The following is a 12262-nucleotide window of genomic DNA, read 5'->3' on the forward strand; positions in this document are numbered from 1 at the left end:
GTCTGTCAACATGGTTTCGAAACACTCTCCACCCATTCTCAAATTAAAACAGTACTAGTGCCCTCTGGCAATGGTAATACACTTCTACTAAATAATTTCAAAAGTATGTTAACCGCAATGGACCAAATTATTCTCTAGAGTAAGCAGCTGCAACTCCCACTAATTTGCCTAATATGCCAGAAATTTATTTGGCCTATAATGCTGTCTATTAGGAAAGTATAGATATTTGAAACGGAAGAGACCTAATAAGGATATCTTGTCCATTTCCCATTTTAATACTTAGGAGATTGATTTCATAGGATAATTTAGAACATCATTCAGAATTTGTTTTTTATGTTTAACAAATTGTCTTTGCTCACTTTTATATATTTACTCTTAAAAAAAAACAAACTCTTTGGATCACCCTAAATAATTCCTCTTCCACCTTGCTGTTTACACCCTGTTTACTTATTGATAGTTAAAAAATCCTTCTTATAACTCTCCTCTACCATAATGCCTATAAAATTCTTGACATTGGTTAGGCAGCTGGTGAGTTGGGACTATTGCTTATCGTGTTAATCAGCGCTATCTCGTTGTTTCCTTGTGTTCCCCTTGGCGAGTTTTTTTGCATCCATTTGTTGTATCACGTCTTAGACTTAGATTGTAAGATCTTTGAGATAAATTTCAATTCTTTGTCATGTGTTTGCACAGTGTCTAGACACAATGGGGCCCTGATCTATAACTGAAGCCTTAGGCACCGGTGCAATACAAATAAATACCACCACCAAACTGTCATTTTACCATATTCACAATTGGATTTTTCATCTTTTTCTCATAAATCAATATCTTCAAATTCTTAACCACTGCCTGTTGCTTTTCTACAGGATGTTTTTTGATACTGAGCTGTCCAGAATCTATGCATCATTCTCATCAGTGCATTACAGATAGACTTGGAGCATTTAGATTTTTGTTTGTAGATGTCAATTTCATCATATACTCTGAACAACAGAAATTTACAGACAGGCAAAGTAAGAAAAATGCTACTTGAGAATGTAGAGTTTGATTTAAGGACATTTACTTTGTATATTTTGACTTGTGATGTTGACAGTTTGTGTTTTAACAGTTATGAAACTGTAACTTTTTGAATGTTAGCATCCGTCATTAAAAAACTGTTTGCCCTTCCATAATTTCCCACAGTTCAGAAAATGTCAATTGATAAAAATTGAAAAATATGCTTAAAATAAACATTGATATTTTCCATCAATATTCTAAAAAATAAAAATTGAATTGTGCCAAGCCTACTTATAAACAGAGCCAATCACTACTCTTGTTATGTGATGCTTCTCTATGAGCAGCATTAACAATTAATTGGCTTTTTTATGCAGCAAGGGAGGAAGGTATTATATGTTAATGAAAGTCCATATCCAATTTGAGAATCATTATCTAAGTCCTTTTTGCTATTACCTCTCTGTTTGACTAAGTATCTGTGAACTGGATTATTTTCTCCAGATGTGATAGCGTGGATTTTTTCTGTGTTCAATCACATTTTAGTTCCAGGCCATGGTTCTGATCCGTCTTCCATTAAAGCCAAGGCTAAAACAGCCATTGACCATGTGGGAGTTGGATCAGGCATTACCCTGTAGCTTCTCCAGATCTATTTGCATTACATCTCTGTCCCTGACTAATGTTTCCAACATCTTCTAATTTATTATCATCAGAAAATTTAATTGAGCTGTTTACCCATTCTTCAAATATCATTAATAAAGATGTTAAATTAAACTGTGCTTACTACTGGACCCTGAGTCACCTCAATGCATTTCTCCCTCCCCCTTGATAAATTGCCATGTATCATTATTCTTCATTGATGGTGCTTCAGCCAATTTCAAGCCCACTGTTCAAGACACTGTTCACAACCACACCACCAATAGCAATATTTATTCAAGTAAGATTTTCAGAGCTAATTTGTAGGATTGCCAGCTTTTCCTTTTAAATGGTAAGTAATACATTCATTTTATTTTCCCAGTCTTCTGGTGCCTTCCAGCTTCTCACTGGTGGTCCAATGTAATCATTAGCTAATTCCTTTAATATGCCTAGACTTCCTATCATTTCGACTGCTTATTTGCACGTAACCATATTTCCAAGTATTCCTTTATTAGCTTTTAATCCACAGCCGATTGAACATTTTTGTTACTTCCCAATTGCCTTTATCATTTTTATTAAAGAACAATTTTACAAAGCAGCTCAGTCATTTCAAACAAGCTGATTTCCTCTCCTTCCTCATTTGTGAATGCATCACCTTTTTCTCCTTTCTCTTTTCCCAACTCCACATATATCTGTGATAGTCCCAATTTCCCTCAGCCCTTTAATTACCATTAGCATTCTGTTCATATTGTGTATGATTGTTGTCCTTCCTTTTTCAGCTGCAAGTTTTAACAGTCTGAAGTTCTTTTTGTCTGCTTCGCCCCCTTTCCTCTACACTATTTGAGTGTTTTTACCTTCAGATTTCCAAGCTGTGTCTTTTGAAGTCCCTTTGGCTATTTCTTACTCCTTCTGTGGTCTGCTGCTATTTAATTACTGAATTATATATTTGGTTGCTCCAGACTTCTTCCATTCAGTTGATGTAACTGTCATAGGTTTCCTGAAGTCAATGGATCTGTGACCGTTTACACTGGCTCTGGATTTTCCCCATGGATTTTAATACTTCTATCATACTTACTAAGCTTCTTAATGCCTGTAAGCATGATTGGCATCTCAAATGTCCCCACATCCATTTGCACTGCTGTGTTCTGGGAGCCCAATATTTAGTCCATTTAACTCAAGTAGTTTATAATTATTACAAGAATAGGGAAAAACTGTGGAATAGTCATTGTGGCCACAAAAAGAGAGAATTTCATTTTGTGTTGATCCAACTTGAAATTTTTTCCAACATTTTGATTAGCAGAAAATGTTGAAAAATTTGGTTTTAGATCAACCTGAAAAGCATTTTTGGAAATTTCCAGCCAACAGAAATATTTACTATTCATCTAGTGCTAGTGTACCGATTAGGGTGACCAGACAGCAAGTGTGAAAAATCAGGACGGGGGTAGGAGGTAATAGGACCCTGTATAAGAAAAAGACCCCAAAATCGGGACTGTCCCTATAAAATCAGAACTTCTGGTCACCCTAGTACCGCCAGACTCCAATTGTCCGCTGGTGGGATCAAACCTGGAACCTCTGGAGCTTAGTGTATGAGCCTCTACTGCATGAGCTAAAAGCTATATGGCTCTTGGTTAAATGAGTCTGCTCTACAGCCTTACCTATTTCTAAGTGGTCTCAGTGCCACTAGATGGGACAGAACACCAGTCCCAGGAGGTGTAGGTTACACTAGTTAATAGCACTGCACTTCCTTATTGTGCCCATATGCACAATCAGTTCCTTGTGATAAGATGTAAATCCAGGATGGCTTCTCCTTCAGTCATATTCTTTGCTTTCTAAACACAAAGCTGTCCTCTGTATAACTCAATAGTATCATTATTATTATTCTACATTTAGGGCCTAATTAACATCTAGAGCAGGCGTAGGCAACCGGTGGCAAGAGAGCTGATTTGCAGTGGCACTCACACTGCCCGGGTCCTGGCCACCGGTCTGGGGGTGGGGCTCTGCATTTTAATTTAATTTTAAATGAAGCTTCTTTAACATTTAAAAAACCTTATTTACTTTACATATAACAATAGTTTACTTATATATTATAGATTTATAGAAAAAGACCTTCTAAAAACGTTAAAATGTATTACCGGCACACAAAACCTTAAATTAGAGTGAATAAATGAAGACTCGGCACACCGCTTCTGAAAGGTTGCCGGCCTCTGATCTAGAGTCAAGAATTTTTATGCAGTTTCCCCCAACAGCTACTCAAAGAGTCATTTTCACTCTGGCCCTGGCTTGGGGGCTTACTGCTGGTGCACCCCGTAGTTCCTCCTTTGCTATTATCATTTTGTCCTTTCTTACCCAAAGTATCTCACTAGTTTCATCTGCTTCTAAAGTCTGTTCTCACTGGTCTGACTGCACTAGAATAAGGGGCTGGAGCCAGGAGGAACATTGCCACTGCAGCAAAAAGAAGACTTCACTGCCACTGAAGGAACAAAGAGGATGTTTTCTTTGAATATTCATTCTCATGGATTTTTAAAACCAATAAAAAGGGCAAAAATGAATACAAAGTGAATATTTTCAATTCTATAGTATATGCATGAAGTTTAAATAAAAGAACCCAACCTAACTGATTATCATTTATCTCTTTAGTGACTGGCTATATAAAGCCAAAGTTGGATTCATCTGATGGAATGTTGTAAGTATGAAAAGGACTCCATTAGGACTTAAAACAGGCCAACATACACAGCAGCTCTGGCTCCAGAAAAGAATCAGTGGGTAGTATTTTGCCTGCTGCGGCTCCAGAGAGCATGACTACCTGGGCAAAAAAGGTACATTTGCCAACCGAGTTAACTCAATTGTATTAGCTTAATTTGACTTAACCCCCATCTATCTCATGGACACTTGTCTAAACACCGATTCATATATTTTAGATTGAGTTGGTGTATCTTAATTTGAAGCCTAGGCTACAACATAATCAGCTCAAACTATCTAAAGATTTCATACTATGTCTACACAGGTTTTACACAGGCTTGAAGGTTCAACTGAACTGAGCTAATGTAATTGATCTAACTTGATTGAAAAACACCTTCTTTGCCCAAGTAGACTGGGCTATAAAGTACAGTGTTTGTGTAACAGGATATAAACAGCACAATGCCAGAATGTTGCCATGCAATTATTACAGCCACATTGCCCATGTCACACTAAACACTGTGTCAATCCACTTCCCTTTTTGGATGAAATTTGATCATTGCAATAACCTACACTTACAATTCAAAAATGAAATATCTACAGTAAATTCAAATTTAACGTGAGAATATTTTTAAATCTTTCTAAAATTCTACCCCATGAGGAACAGTCCTCATCAAAATTTCTTAAATAAAGGTTGGTTTTATTTTAAAATCAGAAGACATTCACAGAAATTTAGGAACAGCTGGCATTGATAATGAAGGATATTTTCATACCAGACTAGATTTCAGCTGCTTACTTGTTACGAATAGTTTTACGAAGTCAATATATCATTTTATCTGAAACAGTTAATGGAACAACATTTTCTTCTTTCTTTACACCATTTTGATTAACTTCGATATGACTTTCTTCAGACTATGATATCTACTCCTTGACTCCCCAAGTCTTGTTTTAATAATCTCACTTTCTTGTTGTTTGTTTAATCAGAAATATATTTTTAGAGCCTCCCTTCAAGTACTAAATCGTTTAGTTAAGATGTAAAATGAGCTTCAGCCACTGGAGCAGGATAAAAATAAAGACAGATAAAGGCCAGTCACAGCTAATGACTTCAGTAGAGTTATGATTTCCATCAGCTGAGAATCTGGCCAATATACGACCAAAAATTTCCTAAGTTCACACATTAGAAATACTAACCTCCATTCAGAGATATTTACCTGACTAATATAATTGGTTGGTACATTTTCCAAGTAAAGCTTGCACAGTTGTGCATATACATTTGCACGTCTCACGCATGTGCATACCTGATGTATGCACATAAATATAGTCTATGCACACTTAGCTATTGAAGACTGTTACTAGCGCACACAAATGCCTGAGTATGCAAACTCATCAAATATATGCAAATATGATAGGCACATCCAAATATATGCATGTAAATACACCCTTCTAACTTTGAAAATCTGGCCCTTTGAAATACAAAACATGAGATGTATTTCATAAAATCAAGGAACCATACTTATTAAATGAAACATAATAAAACAATTCTTTTACAGATCACAAATTATAAATTTATGCCGATGGATTCTGGTGGAGTGGTGTTATAAATTATGTTATCTGACCATCTCTTTTAATCTCTATTTTTAAGGAAAATTTTAGTTTACAGAATAAGTCACTAGACCACAATCATCTCCCCCTCAATAATTATTAAGGTTATATTCTGAAGAGTCAACTATTTGACAAATGGTCTCCTGCTAAATTTTTTAGGAGGATCATAACATGTAAAATTAACCATTGGAACCGTTCTCTTCCTGCCAGTTCTTAGTGGAACAGTAATATGTTAGCTACAACTGCTTTACAAGCCCAGCTTCTGTGTCACCCCCAGGTTGTCCTGATTCTCTTCTCTTCCAGTCATGCTGAATTAACAGCTCTCAATATCTTGTTCTTGAATACCACATATGACATGCATGATCTTAAAAGTTTTTTATTATTCCTATAATTATGCTAAAACCTGAGGAAAAAGATACAACATAAAGAAATAATACATCTTTATGAAGTACTTACAATTGATCTGATATTGTTTTCTTTTGCCAGTTTCAGAGATGATTTATAACAACTTGCCAGGTCTTCTTTATGAGTATCACTGATATGGCCTCTTGCTATTGGGCCCACAGTATGAATGACATCTGCAAAAAAATGAAAATATATATATATTCACTTTACTCCTAATATGGGTAATGATTGGGAAAGGGGCTAATTTCTGGAGAAGGGTCTAGAAATCGCAACTGCATTAAAAAGAAAAAGAAAAAAACAACAACAGGGTAGTCTGGCAAATATCTTCGATACATGTATACAAATTCGGGGATTCTGGAGAACAAGCAGGATGAACTGGGAGTCATGCTATGTGAAGAAAATTATGACTGGCGACTTGCTGGGACAACTGCCATGATTGGAGTACCAGCATTGAGGGATATGGCATGTTCCAAAAGGATAGCTATGGGAAAAACAGAGGTGTTGTGCTTTACATCAAGAATGTATCCACATGCTCTGAGGTCCAACGGGAACGGAGTGACAGACATACTGAGAATCTAGATGAGGATAATAAGTGAAAAGAATAGTAGCGATGTTATGATGGGGGTTTATTATAGACCACCAAATCAGGAAGAGGAAGTGAATGAGTCATTCTACATACAAGCAGGTAACAAGATTAGTTAACACACATGAGCTAGTATTAATAGTGGATTTTAACTTCCCTGATATGTTAGAACACTATTGCAGTAAAACGCAACACATCCTGCAAATTCTTAGCATGCATAGGGAACAGATTTGTGATTCAGAAAGTTGAGGAAACATCTAGCGGATCATCCATTTTGGATCTGTTTTTGATCAATAGAGATGATTAGTTGCAAAAGTGAAGGTGGTCAGGAATTTGGGAGGAAGTGATCATGATCAGATTGAATTAAAGATCCTATGAAAAAGAGGACATGAGAATAGCAAAACAAGGACACTGGACTTCAGAAAGGTGGATCTCAACTGAGTCAGAGAAATAGTAGGCAAGGTCCCATGGAAAGACTAGTTAGGAAGGAAAAGAGTCGAAGGGGACTGGAAGTTCTTAAAAGATGTGATACTAGAGACTCAACATCAAGCTATTGCGATGCAGAGTAAAGATAAGAAGAGCTGCAGGAGGCCAATGTGGCTGCCCAAAGAGCTTTTTAGATATCTAAAAACCAAAAAGGGATATATACAGGAAATGGAAGGAGGGGCATGTCACCAAGGAAGTATACATTGGAATAGCATGAGCATGTAGGGAACAAAATCAGGAAAGCCAAGGCAAAGAATGAGTTATAGCTAGCAAAAAATGATAGAGACAACAGGAAGGGGTTCTTCAAATATGTCAGACAAAAGAGAAACATCAACAATGGCGAGAGTCCGCTGCTCAATGGAGGTGGTGAACTGGTAATGGAAAACGACAGGAGAGCAGAGCTACTCAATCCCTACTTTGCTTCAGTCTTCTCACAAAAAATAACATGTGACCAGATGACTAGCAAAGTTACCATAGACAATAAAGGGAAAGAGATGCAGATCGGGAGAAGTAAAGAACACATCAGAGATCTTCTGACCAATTTGAATGAATTCAATTCAGTGGGCCCAGATGCTATTCACCCAAGGGTACTGAAGGAATTAGCCACTGGCAATAATATTTACAAACTCATGGATGACAGGAGAGATCCCGGAAGACTGGAGAAGGGCTAACATAGTGCCCATCTTCAAAAAAGGGAGAAAAATGTGGAACTGGGGAACTATAGACCAGTCAGCCTGTCTTCAATATCTGAGATGCTACTAGAGCAATGTGATAAAACATTCAATTTGCGAGTACCTGGATGATGAAGGGGTAATCACTATCAGCCAACATGGATTGACCAAGAAGTTCCAGTCATGTCAAACCAGTTTGATTTCCTTTTTTGACAGGGTAACAGATTTTGTGGAAAGGGGAAATGAGGTGGACATAATATACCTGGACTTCAGCAAGTCTTTTGACACATTTCCACATAACATTCTATTATGTAAGATGGAGAAATGTGGGCTCAACACAACTATCATGAAGTGGATACATAACTGGTTAAACAATCACAAACAAAGAGTAACTTTTAATGGATTGGAGGGAGGTCTCAAGTGGGGTTCCTCGAGGATCTGTTCTGGGTCCAGTGCTGTTTAACATCTTTACTAATTACCTGGATGTAGGTATAGCGAGTAGACTGATGAAGTCTGCAGATGACACAAAGCTGGGAGTGGGGGTTGCAAATACTCTGGAGGATAGAGCTAAAATGTAGTGCTCTTGATAGATTGGAGAACAGGTCTATAGACAACAAAATGAAATTCAACAAAGACAAATTTAAAGTGCTACACTTAGGGAAGAAAAACCAAATATACAAATACAGCATAGAGGAAAACTGGCTTGGCAGCAGTACTGCTGAGAAGGATTTGGGAGTTGTGGTGGATCACAACCTCAATATGAATCAGCGATGTGATGCTGTTGCAAAAAAAACAAATGCAATTTTAGGTTTCATTAACAGAGGTATAACATGTAAGTCACAGGTGCTTGTTAGGTCTCAGCTGGTGTACTGTGTCCAATTTTGGTCACCAATGTATAGAAAGGATGTAGAGAAACTGGAAAGGATCCAGAAGTGAGTGACAAAGATGATCAAAGGGATGGAATGCCAGCCATGAGAGCAAAGGCTGAAGGAACTGGATATGTTTAGTTTCAAAAAGAGGTGATTAAGAGAGGATATGATAGCAGTCTTCAGATACTTGAAAGGCTGACATAAAAAAGATGGAGAAAAGTTGTTCTCTCTTGCCACAGAGGGCAGGACAAGGGGCAATAGGTTCAAACTACAGCATAGCAGACTTAGATTAAACCTCAGGAAAAACTTCCTAACTGTAAGAACAGTAGGACAATGGAACAGACGCCTCAGGAGGTTGTGGAAGCTTCTTTACTGAATCTTGGCAGGGAGTTAGACTAGATGACCCTTGCAGTCCCTTCTAACTCTATGATTCTATGATTATTAATGGCCTCATAATTCTGTACCACTATTGCAACATTACAAGTTATCATCTGCAGTTATTGTACCTGGACACAAAGATTTAAACAATAATGCAAGAAATGCACATAATTGGTATCCATGAGACAATATCTTTGTAGGAGATTAAAATGTAACTTTACAGTTTTCAGTTAAAGTAGTAGTACATTTGAGTTAAAGCAAAATGAGAAAAAATGTACTGAACTGTATATTATTTCTGTTATAGGCTGCTTACTACTTGCACCGTAAATAAAATGGCTCCACAAATACTGTAATCTGTAATTGAGAGTTTCTGTAAATGTTGTAGAACAATTTTAAACAATCATTGCCATTCTTTAGAATCCCAACAATGGGGAGAAAATTTAAAATTCAAGTTTTACCATCAAGACCATTGACAGGTAGAATGTGACGTGTCATTCTTTTTCATTAAATCTCTGGGATCTTTTCTTAAGGACCATTTTTTTTAAAAAAAAGCACATTCCGCTAAACTTTATTGACCTACGAAAGTGTTAATTACCAAGGGATTAGCAGACATTTCACATAAGGAAGATTCAATCAAAACACTATGCAATTTAAAAAAAGCAACTAATTTTGTCTAAAGAAACAACACATATAGAAATAGTAGAGCCACCGATTGCAGTAGATAGGATGCTTCTGAATTCACTGACATAGTAACCAGGTCCTACATTATCAGATATAAAGTTCTTAAACCAGGGGGCTCTCTGAAAAAAATGAAGTAAAATTACTTAGAAATCTATAAACTAAAATGTACCATTAAAAATATTTCTAAATTTTGTATAAAAGTTACATATAGTGAGCATATTTACTTTTCAAATCCCATTTCTACATGTAGTAACAATACCAGGATGACTAAAGATGACAGGTAGCTACATCCTTTTTTGTGTGTTGTGGATACTCCCCACAATCCACCATCGCAGAAGTAATCAGGGATGACCCTCTCTCTTGTACATCGTCCTGAGCTATACCTTGACCTCCTTGCCATATCATGCTGTTTACAGTAATCAGATAGTTCTCATCTCACACAGCAGCTAGTCACACCAGTCAAGTAATACCTCTATACCACACATGAACGGCTTCCATGCATTTCCAAGTGTTCGTATCCTTAGAATTTCTGGACTAAGTTGTGGCTGCTGTGGAAATCATAGCATCTATATGGTTGCCAAAATCCCCCTTCTTGCGGTAATACGAGTACACTGGAGGACATGTCAAATCAAAGGCAAATTGATGTAATACATATAAATGCACTTGATCTTCTCAAGTTCCACCAACATCAGATGTCTACAAAGGAACATAGAGATAGCCAGACTGTATCAGACCTGAAGTCCCTCTAAACTAGCATCCTGTCTTCAAAACTGGCTAGCAACAGATGTCTCAGAGGACGATGAAGAATGTCACAGTAGACATATGTGTGATAATTTACTCTTGGAAAGGTCTCATCCTAACCCATAGTAGAGACTGTCTTAAATGCTGAAGCATGAGACTTTTTATCCCCTTCCAGAACTTTGTTTGCATTAACTGTTATAACTGTATATTCTTGTTATCCATATAAACACTCAATCTCTCTTTGAATCTTTCCATCTTTCTCTTGTTCATATATCCTCCAACACAGTTTTGCATTTGCAGAATTTTTGAGCCTTTCCATCTTTCATTGCCTAACTTCAACCCACAAAAGAGAATTTTCTGAGGTGGCCACCATCCCACTCTGCTTCTGGCACCGAGATGCAGAATCACAGGCTCTTAGAACTTCACAAAACTTGCCTGGTTTGAACTGAATTTCGCTTCTAGCATTTTTTTGGTTGATGAATGCACACATTGAAGAGAACCCAAATGAATATAAATACAGCAGTATGATAGCTGATAGGAAACTTCATGAATCCAGTATGAATCAAACTTTGAAGGATTTATAAAATTTGCCTTCCTAACTACTATAAATACACAATAAGAAGCACACAAAAAGGCAACTACCATTCTTCTCCTTTTAATCACAGTAATTTCTCCTAGTTATAGGAACAAGATTGGACAGACTGGATAAGCTCTGTTGATTGTCACAGCTGCGATATAGTAACTACAGTAGTGCCCTTCTAAATTGTTTTTAAAAACTGAAATGTGAAACAGGCATTTAGTCTTGGTCAGATGACAAGTGGGATGACAACTGGTGATCCAAACAGGTAAGATGGTTTTATCCTTGAGTTCACAGAAACATTATTATATTGTCTAAAGTGCACACTAAAAATAAACAGAACTGTTACTACCCAACTAAAACAAACAACATAGCTGGTTCATAATTTGCCTGTGCTGCAAGCAACAGGCTTGTGTCAGTATTTCCATTAGGAAACCTTTCTTTATAAAATATTACTATAACAACTTTGCAAATAAAGTTCCTATGTTTTTGTGTTCGATTTTAACAATGTTAAAGAAAAAAGAATAGGCACTTCTGGTCATTTTCTCTATATTTGTTTCTTGCAAGAGGCAAGCCTCAACAACAGAATGGATGGAAGTTATAGATCAGTAAAACTGCTCTCCTCCAACGCCATTACACATTTACAGATACTAGAATTGGAGGATACCATCAGACATATTTAACTCATAACAATAAAACAAGCAACAGGCACAGAAAATAAACATAAACAAACATAAAGGAAAATAGAAAAGCTGTGTAAGAGAAGAGAACTGATCATAAAATGATTCCCTCCAAGTCTTTTTTAATACTGATGCAATATGTATTTGAAGGTACAGCTTCCCAAAAGCTGAAACTCAAATGGGAAAATGAGTTACATTTATAATTTACTGATAAACCACAGGATGAGGTTTTGGACTAAAGCTGAAATCCTGAGTTAGTTATTGTGTTCCTTCTTCCCAATTGGAAGAATTTC

At 36.8% G+C, this 12262-nt stretch overlaps 1 protein-coding gene across 2 annotated transcripts in view; it reads right to left on the reverse strand.

Annotated features, from left to right (window-relative positions):
* MACROD2 (mono-ADP ribosylhydrolase 2) overlaps window positions 1-12262 on the reverse strand; it is a 1360465-nt gene that overhangs the window by 541178 nt on the left and 807025 nt on the right. For both annotated transcript variants that reach the window (XM_030557958.1, XM_030557957.1), the window contains one exon: window positions 6355-6476. In XM_030557958.1, coding sequence (XP_030413818.1) covers window positions 6355-6476 — 122 coding nt within the window. The remainder of the gene's footprint in view (window positions 1-6354; window positions 6477-12262) is intronic.

This window comes from Gopherus evgoodei, chromosome 3 (assembly GCF_007399415.2).
Source record: "Gopherus evgoodei ecotype Sinaloan lineage chromosome 3, rGopEvg1_v1.p, whole genome shotgun sequence".
Taxonomy (NCBI): domain Eukaryota; kingdom Metazoa; phylum Chordata; order Testudines; family Testudinidae; genus Gopherus; species Gopherus evgoodei.